This window comes from Anabrus simplex, chromosome 1 (assembly GCF_040414725.1).
Source record: "Anabrus simplex isolate iqAnaSimp1 chromosome 1, ASM4041472v1, whole genome shotgun sequence".
NCBI lineage: Eukaryota > Metazoa > Arthropoda > Insecta > Orthoptera > Tettigoniidae > Anabrus > Anabrus simplex.
In genome coordinates this window covers 509,664,919-509,680,133 of record NC_090265.1, presented here as the reverse complement: position 1 = coordinate 509,680,133, position 15,215 = coordinate 509,664,919, and the positions used below count along the sequence as shown (strand labels likewise).

The following is a 15,215-nucleotide window of genomic DNA, read 5'->3' as shown; positions in this document are numbered from 1 at the left end:
TTTCTAGATGCAATTTATCTTGGTTAATTTCGAATTCCCTCATAAAATCCATCTCCACCTCTTATTTTTTCTCTTCATCTCAGCATCCTCTTTTTTTGTATCATTACTGTGTCAACTGGTTTATTCTCTATTTTCACCATAACTATTCTATCACTGTATTGCACATAGCTCTTAAACTCTTTTAACTTAGTAACCGAGCGAATTGGCCGTGCGATTAGGGGCGCGGCAGCTGTGAGTTGCATTTGGGAGATAGTAGTGGGTTCGAACCCCACTGTCGACAGCCCTGAAGATGGTTTTCCGTGGTTTCACATTTTCACACCGGGCAAATGTTGGGGCTGTACCTTACATAAGGCCACGGCCGCTTCCTTCCCACTCCTAGCCTTTTCCTATCCCATCGTCGCCATAAGAACTATCTGTGTCGGTGCGACGTAAAGCCGATTGTAAAATAAAATACTTAGCACTGTCCCTTCACCTGCATAACTTCATTTTTCTCCAGAGTGTATAATTCTAAAATTACCCCTCCAAAACTCTCCTCAGTTTTGTTTCACTTACTCCTAGTATGTCAACATCATGTTTGGCCATCTCCTATTTTACGTTCTCTAGCTTTCCACAAATGTTGAGAGATCGCACATTCCAAGTCTCTTGTAGCACATGTCACAAATATTGACAAGAATAATATATAACCGAATAAGCAATAAAATTGAACCAAATTTAGCTGAAGACCTGTTTGGATTTAGACGGAACAGGGGTACAAGTAAAGCTATCTTAATGTTACGACAGGTTATAAACAAAATGCTGGACGTAAGAAAACCATTGTTTATTGCATTTGTGGATTTAGAAAAAGGCTTTGATAATGTGAACTGGACTATGTTAATGAAGTTTATGGCTAGTGTTGGTCTACATTTTAGAGACAGACGAATAGTATTATGATCTATATAAAACCCAAAGAGGCATCATGAACATAAATGATGAAGTACAGAAGGCTTACAGAAAGGAGTACGAGAGATGTAATTCATCACCGGTGCTGTTCAACCTGTAGGCTGTTGAGAAAGGCATTGAGGAATGTAAGGAGGATATGGAGGGGATGAAGATCAGTGGAATAGAAATGAAAATAATAAGATTTCCTGATGACATAGATGTCATTAAGGAGAACGTCCGCCTCCGTAACGTAACGGTTAGTGCTATAGGCTGCTGTCCTCGGAGGCCCGGGTTCGATTCCGGTACTGCCAGAAATTCAAGAATGGCGGGAGGGCTGGTACGTGGTTGAAATGGTATATGCAGCTCACCTCCATTGGGGGTGTGCCTAAAAAGAGCTACACCACCTCGGGATTGAGGACACGATTTTACTTTTAGAGAGGAGAACGAAGAGAAACTACAAATAGCATTAACAAGAATGACAAGATATCGAAAGAGAAGTATGGCATGACAATTAATACAAAGGAGACTGAAATCATGGCATGCAACCGTCAACATATTGCAGTCGACGTAAGAATGAATGATTTACCAATCGCTGCAGATGGTAAAAGAATACCCGACATAAAGAGCAGAATTGTACAGGCAAAGGTCGCCTATTACAAGAAAGAGAACTGCTTACATCATGTACTCTAAATGTAGAAACTAAAAACAGATTTATAAAGTATGTCCTTGTACGGCTCAGAAACGTGGTCTATTGGTGCATGCGATAAGAAACATCTGGAGGCGTTTGAGATGTGGTGCTGGAGGAGAATGGAAAGGACCTCATGGACAGCAAAACTCTCAAATCAAATTCTTAGCAGAATAGGTGAAAGAAGATCTTTATTATCAACAATAAGAAAGAGAAGGGATGAATTAATATTGGCCATCTCTACAAGCACAATAGTTTTATAGTTAATGTGATGGAAGGAATGATTCAAGGCAGGAGAGGAAGAGGAAAACCTGGACTACCGAGCTCGATAGCTGCAGTCGCTTAAGTGCGGCCATTGTCCAGTATTGGGGAGATAGTGGGTTCGAACCCCACTGTCGGCAGCCCTGAAGATGGTTTTCCGTGGTTTGCCATTTTCACACCAGGCAAATGCTGGGGCTGTACCTTAATTAAGGCCACGACCGCTTCCTTCGCAGTCCTAATCCTTTCCTGTCCCATCGTCGCCATAAGACGTATCTGTATCGGTGCGACGTAAAGCAAGTAGCAAAAAAAAAAAAAAAAGACAAGAAAACTTAGACTGCAATACTCTAGACAGATTAGAGATCAGAGAAGATCTAGGAGCAGGCTTATACGAGGAAATGAAGAGATATTAACAGATTACAGAGTTGAGTGGAGGAGAAGAATATTGCTGCCAACCAATCTTCGGATTGAGAATTAATAAGATGGAATAAGAAAGTGTACCGACACGAGGATGACGTATTTGAGCACTTTCAAATACTACCGGATTGAGCCGGGTTCCGAACCTGCCGACTTAAACACAGAAGGCCAGTGCTTTACCGCCTGACCTACGCAGCCCGGGACATTTAATATTTCATCAAATTTAATTTTAATTATGATCAAAATATACTTCGCTTCCCATGTAGACGAAAACTACGAGGATAACCATAAACACACACGTTATACATAGGTTGAGTTGTTTCTGAGAAGAGCATACTTGAGAGGAACTTACAGCTTAAAACGCACATGCTCATTCTTTTCTTGAGCGACTGTATGTTCAATTTTCCTCTTTAATAGACACATTTTTCCCTTCCTTTAGACTGTCTATTATTTGTTTTTGTAAAATGAATAGTATTAGTAGTAGCAGTATAAATATCTGTTCCATAATTTTACACTGGAGGAGGCTTCTACACTTTTATAAATTATGGTAACTTCTTTGAACATTTAGATGTCTTTATGTCGGTCGTTTCGGCAGTAATCTTCATGGCTTTTAACGATAGTATTAGCCTTATCATATCATTGCTGTCGAGTTTATCTGTTGTCTCGTGCTGCGCACCGTTGTGATGCGGGTGCGGTCTTTGCCTCATTGTGTCTTAAGTTTTATCTAACCATTTGTTTCAACAGAGCACAGCTGTGCCATGTTGCCCGTTCCTTAAGGTATCACATTTCCACGTTAGGAATGTCTTTTTTAAATGTGTCGGTGGTTACAGAATGAAGTGATGAAGAATTATAAAAATTCAATTTGGACACGATATCTCCACTTTGGATTAGGCTACTTTACACCCTTCATTTTCACGGTGCGATGGAGTTCCTTTCCTCTAGCCCTTCATTTACTTGGCGCCATACGTTTGCCTTTCAGTAAGAAAACATGTGTTCTCACTTCCGAGAGTGGTATCTTTCTATGTATTATTCCTTCTCTTTCTTAACGGGCTTACTTAATGATATCTGATTCTTTTTCGCTTACCTCGGTCATGTAGGGTTTTTCTATAAGTCTCTCCCTCACTTCTAAGAATCCACCTAGAGAGTTGGCCGTGTGGTTAGGGGCGCGCAGCTGTGAGCTTGCATTCGGGAGATAGTGGACTTGAACCCCACTGTCGGCAGCCCTGAAGATGGTTTTCCGTGGTTTCCCATTTTCACACCAGGCAAATTCTGAGGCTATACCTTAATTAAGGTAATGCCGCTTCCTTCCCACTCTTACCCCTTTCCTATCCCATTGCTGCCATAAGATCTATCCGTGTCCGTGCGACGAAAAGCAACTTTTAAAAAAATCGACGAATCATTCACGCTAAGCCTGCTTTCTTGATTTTTCAACCATCACTGCTGCAGTTTTTGTTTGTGTGTTTGTTTGTTTGTTTGTTTGTTTGTTTGTTTGTTTGTTTGTTTGTTTGTTTGTACGCCTAATCTTGGAATTTTTTCATCATTTTCTGTAACTGCAACGTATTTTAGCTTGGTTATTTGGCCTTTTCTGCGGTGAAGATTTTGTTCTGTTCTCACCAACAGATCTTTTGATATATGGATTTAGGAATATTTGGTCATTTGACCTTAATCCTGTTGAAACTTCTACGAAATTATTAGCCTGTCATACTGCGATCTCTGTCTCCTACTCCTGATTTGACATTTTAGAGAAGCAAGTAAACAACGTAACTTAACTGGGACATCCAGCAGCGTATTATTTATTGTAAGGCTTTTATTGCTGGGGCTGTTCGAGGACATGTTCGTGTGGCCTGGTGCAGGTCTTTCTGTTTGACGCTCATGGGCGGCGTGTGCGTTTGGATATGGGATGATGATAATGAGACCGCGAGAGGGCGAAACTTGGTGTCGGCGCATAGCTTGCTCTCGTCGAATAACATCAAGGAAAGGCTTAACGTCGCCACCCGACGGACACATCATCAACAGCGTCGTATGGCCTCACATATGAACAATGAGGAGAGGTTTGTAAGTAAACCACGCTTTTGCCACGCAATCTAGTGATTATAAACTGTATAGGCCTACCACCACCTTTCTTGTCCGCCTCCGTAGCGTAACTTAGCTGCCGTCCTCGGGGGCCCGGGTTCTATTCCCTGTACTTCCAGAAATTTAAGTATGGCAGGAGGGCTGGTATATGGTTGAAATGGTACATGCAGCTCACCTCCAATGGGGGTGTGCCTCAGAAGAACTGCGCCACCACGGGATGAGGACACGAGTTTACTTTTACCACCTCTCCTACCCTGCCGGCCAACAGTCTGATGGTGAGCATTTTCTCCACTAACGGGACTCAAACCGGCTAACGACGGTGTCAGACCATAGAGACTTGACGCCATAACCATCATGGCCACCAGACGGGCTGTTCTGCAGATAATGCTACATTTGTTAACAGAGCACGTGGCACTTCGCAGTAGTGACTGAATTCTAATGTAGGGGAGACCGGGGCTAGTTGTTACAGGGGCAGGTTGTTACAAACATCTTTTTGAAAAAACCAATAGGAGCAGCGCACCCCTCTCCATATCACGTGTTGACCTTGCTGTCCCTCACAATCCGAGGGAGTCTCATGCTGCGTGTGGATCTGTGAAATTTTTAAAGTGGAAAAGTCTATTTTTGCTGTGTGTTCAGGCAGCGTCTTGCACCTTTCCGATCTTTAACCACGTGATCAAATATACAGGTAAACAGAATTTTTCTGTTTGTGATTTAAGCCCTCAGACATAAGCCTTTGTTTTCTAATGTAAGATAATTCTGTATTTCCTGTGTGGTTAACTGTAACACAAAATATAAAATGGCGGCTACTGGGGCTAGTTGTTACTTACAACGCGGGGCATGTTGATACATGTAACAATGTGCCCCTTGCTGTTCTTATTTCGATTCTCTCGTTTCTTAATGAGAACGTGGTTCATTCCCGTAAGAAGACAATGAAAATGGTAACACAGACATGGAGACATTCGAAGCAGCCGCTTTAGAAGATCAAATGAATCTTCCATTAGGAAAACTACTACCGCGTTCTGAATTCAATTAATGACTTTGCACCATTTCACAGTATCTCGAAATACTTTCCTCGGGAAAATGAACATGTGAGGAACCGAATTATCAGCTGCGCTAACTGCGAACTAAATTTCCCCTTTCCCCTGATGTTACTGCACCAATTTGCTTTACACCTTTTACTGCCAAAATTTTGCTGGGACCCTTAAATGTTGTGACAGCTGTTTCATCGCAGTTCCAAAGATGTAACGCAAGACGATTCTTCGTGGAACAAGCCTGTCTCAAGCAGATCCACAGTTACCATTAGCACAGATAGTCCCAAATTACCAGAAACATTAGAAAATGGAAATTCAGCATTACGGCATGTTAGTCCGCAAGAAATTCGTCCAGACTCGAAAACAGGTGAACGGAAATAAAAGCTAATTGTCGTAAAGTTAGGAAGTCCTTAGTATTGACCTGACAATCCGTAAAAATGAATTTCAAGAAGGATGAGAATAATAAAAGTGCAGGGAAGAAAACTCAATCGCTTTGGAACTCCGAGACAAAAAATCTGAGAAAGAGACCCTTACGGGGCAGGAGGTTAAAATAAAGTGCCGGATTCCAAGTCCCTCTTCTTCAGAAGACGAAAAATGTGTTGGATATCAAGGGTATTGGTCTGAAGGAAAATTTAGGGCGGGATGGATTCAGTGCAAACGTGCAAGTTTTGGTGTGACTGAAACGTGCTTCTAAAAAAAATCAATGTTATTTTTGTAGTAATTGTAAGACCGATAACGATGATTAGTGGTAATGACCAAGAATGTCGAACAGAAACCTAACCTAGGCCATGTCTTTTGATTGACCAACCCTAGTAAATCATGTCACTACCTATCATTTTATTATAATAAAAATTATGTTGATTATGGTCTCACTGTTTGCTTCTTGGTAATGATCAATTTTAGACATAAATGATTTTAGAGAAGCATTTTTTTCATATTTTTTGTCTTCATTGCAGGCTACGTGAATGAACTTCAAATCAGACCATTATAAACTTTGTAGAGTATTGGTTTAAAATGATGTTAATTAGGTCATAGGAAGTTGATAAACTATTATATTAATTGTGTATGTATGTTCAGTCCTCAGCCGTAAGTCTGGTTGGGTCCTAAACAGCTCCGCCCTCAGCTGTCAAAGATAGCCTAGGCATCTCTGAAGAGGCGTACCAGGGAAATGAGTTACGTAGTTTCCCGTTGCGTTCCTCACCGAGCCAGGAGTTGCTATTACATACCAGTCTGCCAAGCCCACTGAAATGCATGCAGCAAATGACCCTACGAGCAACATTTTCACACCATCCATAACAGGAACTGGCTGTATAAGGAATGACATTACTAGCATCGCTCACTTTCATATTGCCAAAGCCAAGGATAAGACTGAGACAGATAATTATGTTATGTTTAATGAATGGTCTAAGCTTATTTTCAATTTAAAATTAAAATTATAAATATTTATCATATTTTCAATGACATTTTACTCTATGTAACAAAGTGCCCCTCGCATGTAACAACCTGCCCCGCTGTGGGGCACGTTGTTACAGAATACCTAGGCAGATAAAAATGCATCTTATTGACATATGTGTGCATGTTCTAGAATTTTTCAACTGCTATTCTTATGATAAAGGTTTGTTCTTTCTATCAGCAAAATTGAAATTTCATTTGCTATTCACCTTAAATAAAAAAAAAAATGAAAACCAAACATCGTAACAGCATGCCCCGGTCTCCCTTACGCCTGTCTCATCCGATCAAAACACATTATAGACAACAGTTAACATTTTAAACTCAAAATAAACGTTCAGTGTATTAGGTCGTGTTCAGTACATGGAGCATTTATCGAAGTTATGTTAAGTACTGAAAAGAATGGTCAACAGGACACCAGTGGAATCCGAACCGACGACCTTCCGATTTCATATGGGATGCTCTTACTATTGAGCTGTGGTGGCCTAAGACATGTTTGTTCTGTTGTAAAGGATCTAAGCTTCAGATGTGGCACTACTGTCAGCACAACCGTACAGTGCGTGCAATTCGCCCCTGTAGGCCGATTCAAATACCGATATTTATTTAAATTTTCATGACATATTCGTAAGCTGTTACCAATAGAGATTGATGAGTGTTCTGTGCATGGTTGGTCCTGAAAAGGACTTTTCGTTGGTAAGTTCTCTTGCATACTTGTTGTGTAGCAGCACCTTTGTGCTACTCATGTGACTTCTACATTGAGGAACTTGGTAAAGCCTTAAATATGCTAAAGGTAAACAAAGCCGCTGGCTTTGATGGCATATATCCAGAGTTTATTAAAGCCATCGGACCGTAAACAAAGTTATAGCTCCTTGAATTTTTCAATGAAATTCTGAAAACTGGAAAATTACCAAAGCTTTTCAAACAGGCTAAGATAATTGCCATCCTGAAACTGGGAAAAGACGGAACTGATGCTTCTCACTATCGTCCGATATCACTACTCAACGTGACCTATAAGCTACTAGAAAGGCTTATTCTAAATCGCATTCAAGAGGCCATTGATCAAACTGGACTGGTACATCTCCAAGAAAAACCTGTGCAGAAACAGTGGGGCAGAACGATTGTGAAATAGGAGTTGAGATTAGCAGAAAAGTCCAATCTGGCTGGTATAAATGAAGAACAGCTACGGTAGTCCTGTGTGACCTGCCTTGACATTTGGTTTGGAAACCGGCCAATGGCAAAAGCTTCTGAACGAAAGCTGGATGTGGCAGAAATGAAAATGCTGTGTTGCGGTCGCGGCGTGTGAAGGAAGGATAGAATCAGAAATTAAACTCTACGCCAGTGCTTAAAGATGACCAAGATTCAAGAGCCAGGACTAAGATGGTTTTGGCCACATCATGAGGAGAGGAAGTGTGTATTTGGGAAGAAGCCTCTAAGCTATGCCTCCTCCAGAGAGCAGAAGAGGAAGTCCCGTAGGAGATAAGGGATCTCAAAGAACTGGATTTGGAGGAGGGCTTAGCATTCAATAGAATTGAATGGAGGATTCAGCACTCAGTCTACTACTAAGCATCAACGACTCTGCATGCCAACGGGACTAATCATGCTGGAGAAGAAGAAGAAGAAGAAGAAGAAGAAGAAGCTCAGAATTAATATTTGGTCGAATATTAAAGCGGCCATTAGTCGTTGCTTAACTTTGTTACATAACTGAGAGCAGTGGCACACACACACGATGCTATTTCGGCGGTGGGGGGCGGGAGGGCTATGCATTTTTCCAGAGTACCTCCTAATGCATCTAAATTGAACCGTTTCAACGCCATACATTTTCAAGTACTAAAGAAATTGGTTTCCTTGTCTTTCTATTAATATGAGCATGCATATGAAATAGATATATCCCAAGTTATTAAAACATTTGTCAAACATTAGTCAGTGTTACTCTGCTTTGCCAAATCATTTATCACTGTTTGGACGTCAGCGCGTTCTTATCGAAAAATTGCCATAATGGCAAGCCAGTTCAAACATGCCCCGCTAGTTAAATTCCTCAGATATGTCTTCAGCTTCTTCGGGGTGGAAAATTAGCGTTCGTGGCTAAAAATACTGGTGGCGTTGTCAGAAGTAAGAGTAACTGAAATTTATTTATTTATTTATTTATTTATTTATTTATTTATTTATTTATTTATGGCGAAGTTAGGGCTCTTGGCCCTCTCTTACACTTAACCACACTATGCGGCTTAATACTGAATCCAAACTTAATATTCAAACTTAACACAGTGTATATAATATAATAGTAATATAACTTAATATAGTCTAAAACTAAAAGATTACATCCTAAGTCTAAAATTAGAAAAATAAATTCAATATTAACGACCATAGACCAGAGGTATTCACGCTGGACTTTTCGTCCCGCACAACAATTAGTGGGCAGGTGTGCGATCATTGCGTGCACTTAAGCAACAGCAACGTTGTGATTACGTGAAAGACCGTGCAGGTCAGTGAACAGTGAACGCTCACTTGAGTATTAAGGGAGTATTGTTACCATTTGTATTTCCAGTAAACAGAAATCTAGATAATTTTCAATACAATGTCCGGCTCCATGGTTGAATGGTTAGCGTGCTGACCTGTGGTTCGAGGGGCCCCGGATTCGATTCCCGGCTGGGTCGGGGATTTTAACCTTAATTGGTTGTTTCCACTGGCCCGGGGACTGGGTGTGTGCGTGTGCCGTCCTTAAACAGAAAACACAAGGGAAAGAAAGAAATAAGGAAAAATACAGTAAATAGGTCTAAAAAATACAACGTACGTTGCAAGAAATAAGTTACTTATGTTCTATTTATGTATACTGACCGGGTACTTACTACCGGTACCTTAAAATATGTTTGTACTCTACGCAGTGATTTACAATTTTCACTACCGCATCATAAATATTATAACAGGGATATACTTAAGAAACATTCCTAATACAGTGAGTAAAGCGGGTAAGCTGTGGCTTGTTGCTTGAGTTTAAATGATCTGATAAACTCTTCAACAATCCAATCATGTTCACCGGGAGTGGCATTAGTTTGTTTAGATGCAGACATACTGTACATCTACTTGTGATTGCATTTACAGTGTTGTTATACTTGAATAGCAAATATTCTGAACAGGAAAATCGCATAGCATTACAACACTGTGCAAGATCAAGCATTAAACTTGTTGAGGTATGTAAATATACCGGGTGATTCACCAGTCCCTTGCGGTTTAGTTTTATGCACCCCGCCGATTTTACTACAATTCTGAAATACATCAGTCCCTCTCCCTAAACCGGGGTAATATAACAAGATGTGTGTTTAAGGGCTAGATGACTGCAGGAATCGTGAGCGCCTCTATTAATTCAATATGGGTACCTCGAATGAACCCGTAAAACGAGTACAGGTACGAAGAACACGTACCTCCTGCAGACCAGGAGCAGTTATGGTATAGGATGAAAACTGCGCGCTGCTGGTCTAGCCTCGCAATAGCTCACTTGGATGCGGCGCGGTGGGAGTGTGATAGTGGACGGTGCTCGAAGGTTCTAATCCCACGCAAGTATTTTTTTTTTCTTTTTTACTTTGCCGCGAATTGCCTTGGATGTGGTAAGTTTGTATTCTTGATAGCTTCCACAAGACTGATTTGTTTATTTGGCCCTGTAATGGGCCGTATATATAGTGGCAGAGGTATTGAGCTGGGCTGGACGAGGATGAGGAGGTGATGGTTTGTGGCTAGGACACAGGCAACCAATTAGCTACGTCGTACACGTTTCAAGCTTCGTAGTCCACAGGTAGCGGAAAGTATGTCCTATTAAAACGATAACAACATGCGATGGCAGGTAGGCATATAGCTGCGCAAATTCCCGTCCTTCGGGTCAAGTCACAACAAAACAAAGCTTATTCACTGCCTCGTGATGTATTCCAGCGACGAGTATGTTGATATGTTACTCATCTATGGACAAAGTAGACAGAATGCGTACCAGCCACAACGCCTGTATCGAGAATGCTATCCGGGCATACGATAACCGACAGGCATGGCTACTGCGTCCCTGGAAGGACACGGCCTATTCGAGATCATCCAGTGACGTCTGCTCACAATGAAGTGGTTGTCTTGGACGCTGTCCGGCAGAACCCTTACACTAGCACACGGGTCATTGCACAAGAGACGAACATCAGCTGGGCGTCTGTTATGTGGATATTGCATATCCAGTGATTTCACCAGTATCATTTGAACTTACACCAGGAGCTCCATGATAATGATTTCGAAGCACTGGTAGCGTTCTGTCAATGGATTCTACAGCATGTGGATACTGACCGTGCCTTTTTAGCGACCATCTTTTTTACGGACGAAGAACAATTCCACAACAATGGAACCGTTAATCGACGTAATATGCATTACTGTAGTGTGGATAATCCCAATGGGATACTACAAGCAGCTTTTCAGGAACAGTGGAACGTATGGTGTGGCATCATGCGTGATCACCTCATTGGTCCCAATTTGTTTGAGGTTCCTCTGATGAGAGAATGCTATCTGCCGTTTCTCCAAGGTGATCTATCACTGTTCTTGTAACATGTGCTACTCCTTGGCCACTGCAGGATGTAGTCTGAACATCGCAAAGCTCCACCACACGCGGCGGTGGTGGTCCAGAACTATCTCCATGCGACGTATAAGTGGAAAGGAAGGGGAGGACTTGTCCCCTGGCCCGCCAGATCGCCCGATCTTACACCGCTGGATTTTTCTGTGGGACCATGTAAAACAACTGGTGTATTCACATGAGCCGACCAGTCCTGGTCACCTTAGACAGCTCATCACCGAGGCATGCTGATCCGTTGCACCGGAGATGTTGCAACGTGCCAGACGGTCCTTACAACATCGTGCGCAATTCTGTATCGACTACGTTATCAGTTCGAGCAGTGCTGCATTAAAAGGCGTAGGTAACCGAAATCCTGTCGCATGTTTGCTAGCCTCGTCCAACCCAGCACCATATACCATATGCCACCATACCAAGGGCCCTTTTCAGGGCCAAATAAACAAACAAATCAGTCTGTGGAAACTATTAAGTATGCAACCTTGCCACATCTCAGTCAACTGGCTGTAAAAAAAAATAATAATAGTGGAATTTGAACCTTCAAGCACCTATCACAACTTCCACCGCGCAGCTGCCAAGTGAGCTATTGCGAAGCTTGACATGCACATCTCGTTATATTACCACACGGTTTAGGGAGATGGACTGACGTATTTCAGAATTGTAGTAAAAGCGGTGGGATGCATAAAACTAAATCGCAAGGGGATGGTGAACCATCTGGTATTACGTTTTACTGAAGGAATGCACTTTTCTTAGTGGAAATTTTGTTATTCCCGCCGGTGAAGTTGTAAATCTGAACTTGCACGCTTCACCCCCGTATTTTTGTACATTGTAACATGAAACTTGTGAAGTGTCAGGTTTCTTTGAATTTGTAAATATAGGAAAATAAAACCATATCTATTAATATCGAGCGCAGTATTAAATCAAACCCGAATATTTTGAAAAGGTCTATTTTTCTTGCGATTATAGTTTTTTTTTCTTTCATACTGAACGCCGATCAACATTTCGTTGAATGGTGCGAGGTGAGCTTCGTGAGCTTTGTTATGATAGTTTCTTATTTTCTTAGGCATGCATAGTCTTATTTGTAAAAGGCCCGTTGTTACTCTTCCAGTTAGCATGTTCCTTGAATTATTGTTCCACACTAAGTCGTGTCCTGTTTGGGTACTTCGTGCATACTTGCGAATCTGGCGTGTTCTGTCTGCCATGTCCTCGAACCTGTCCTTGCACTCTCTGAGTAAAGTTGGGAAATGATTGTGGCTACGCGGCACGTATGACTTCGTTACTCGTACGCATGTAGCCTACTAAGCACAAGACAAGCTTGCGAAACTTCCACGACACAACACTCCTATAGTTTTGAAAAGAACCACTGTATTTCAGTTCTTGTAGGAACAAATTTCAGTAAGATGGCATTTATGTTATATTGGAATTAAATTACATGTGACTAGTAGGCCTATCTCATTACAGTGGACTGTTTAAAGGAAAAATACTTATTTGAGATTAAAGCATAAATTATTTGGAGGTCATTGTCTTTGCTCAGGGTTGCAGGATCGGATCACAACACTGTGGATTGGCTTTTGAGAATTATTAAGTGTGAGATACTGAGGACGATAGTTTTGCTAGTGTGTTAAAGAACATTTTATAAGAGCAAAATTCCCTCTTCCTGACGTCTGTTGAGACAGCCGGTAGTTGAAAGGACTTTATGCTCAATAATAATAATAATAATAATAATAATAATAATAATAATAATAATAATATGTCATAATTTGTTGCAAAGTCACTTGTAGAACTGTAACCAGATGATACAACCCACTTAACTACAAGTTTCTTCTGTGGACCAGTAGGAGAGTACCGGCCTTCGGATCCGAAGATCGAATGTTCAAACGTTGCTTAGGTAGTCGGATTTTTAAAGTGTAGAAAAATGTACATTCGGCACTCCATGTCGTACGTTGTCTTCATGCAAAATATTTTGGTGACACATTTGGTGTCTACCTGACGAAATGAATTAAACCCTCTGTTATGGATTGCCCAATAGGGACCTGTTTCTCTGCCATCTTGATGTATTAAAACGGAACGTCGAAATTGTCACATTGGCCAGGCAAAGTAGCTCAGACGGTAAAGAGCTGGCCTTGCGACCACTAGACGGCGGGTTCTATCCTGGCTCAGCCCGGTGGTATTTGAAGATGCTGAAATACGTCAGCCCCGTGTGGGTAATTGGCACGTAGTTGCTTGGTAGGCCAAGGTCCTTCGGGGCTGTTGTGCCATGGGGTTTTGCTTTTTTTAAATTAATATTTAACTGGCACAGCTTAAATGTATCTCTGCTTTGTATAGTAGACTTCCTATTTGGCTGTTAAAGACTTGTTTCATCTGCCGGTCTCTGTACGGTTATTTTGTCATCTTACTTGTTATATATATATATATATATATATATATACACTGACTGACAGAGCAAATGCAACACCAAGAAGGAGTGGTCAGAACTTTATGCCAATTGCAGGGTAGACTGACGTCACTGAGATAGGCTCATGATGTGAAATGCGCCGCTGTGCTGCGCACGTAGCGAACGATAAATGGGACACGGCGTTGGCGAATGGCCCACTTCGTACCGTGATTTCTCAGCCGACAGTCATTGTAGAACGTGTTGTCGTGTGCCACAGGACACGTGTATAGCTAAGAACGCCAGGCCGCCGTCAACGGAGGGATTTCCAGCAGACAGACGACTTTACGAGGGGTATGGTGATCGGGCTGAGAAGGGCAGGTTGGTCGCTTCGTCAAATCGCAGCCGATACCCATAGGGATGTGTCCACGGTGCAGCGCCTGTGGCGAAGATGGTTGGCGCAGGGACATGTGGCACGTGCGAGGGGTCCAGGCGCAGCCCGAGTGACGTCAGCACGCGAGGATCGGCGCATCCGCCGCCAAGCGGTGGCAGCCCCGCACGCCACGTCAACCGCCATTCTTCAGCATGTGCAAGACACCCTGGCTGTTCCAATATCGACCAGAACAATTTCCCGTCGATTGGTTGAAGGAGGCCTGCACTCCCGGCGTCCGCTCAGAAGACTACCATTGACTCCACAGCATAGAGGTGCACGCCTGGCATGGTGGATGAGGGAATGGCGGAACGTCGTGTTCTCCGATGAGTCACGCTTCTGTTCTGTCAGTGATAGTCACCGCAGACGAGTGTGGCGTCGGCGTGGAGAAAGGTCAAATCCGGCAGTAACTGTGGAGCGCCCTACCGCTAGACAACGCGGCATCATGGTTTGGGGCGCTATTGCGTATGATTCCACGTCACCTCTAGTGCGTATTCAAGGCACGTTAAATGCCCACCGCTACGTGCAGCATGTGCTGCGGCCGGTGGCACTCCCGTACATTCAGGGGCTGCCCAATGCTCTGTTTCAGCAGGATAATGCCCGCCCACACACTGCTCGCATCTCCCAACAGGCTCTACGAGGTGTACAGATGCTTCCGTGGCCAGCGTACTCTCCGGATCTCTCACCAATCGAACACGTGTGGGATCTCATTGGACGCCGTTTGCAAACTCTGCCCCAGCCTCGTACGGACGACCAACTGTGGCAAATGGTTGACAGAGAATGGAGAACCATCCCTCAGGACACCATCCGCACTCTTATTGACTCTGTACCTCGACGTGTTTCTGCGTGCATCGCCGCTCGCGGTGGTCCTACATCCTACTGAGTCGATGCCGTGCGCATTGTGTAACCTGCATATCGGTTTGAAATAAACATCAATTATTCGTCCGTGCCGTCTCTGTTTTTTCCCAACTTTCATCCCTTTCGAACCACTCCTTCTT

General features: G+C 42.7%; 1 protein-coding gene across 1 annotated transcript in view; it reads right to left on the bottom strand.

The window, feature by feature from the left end:
• Positions 1-4,704, bottom strand: part of LOC136875108 (E3 ubiquitin-protein ligase SIAH1B) — a 78,413-nt gene extending 73,709 nt beyond the window's left edge. Inside the window, exon 1 of the mRNA XM_068227913.1 lies at positions 4,527-4,704. Within this exon, the coding sequence (XP_068084014.1) occupies positions 4,527-4,704 (178 nt within the window). The remainder of the gene's footprint in view (positions 1-4,526) is intronic.
• Between the last annotated feature and the right edge of the window lie 10,511 nt (positions 4,705-15,215).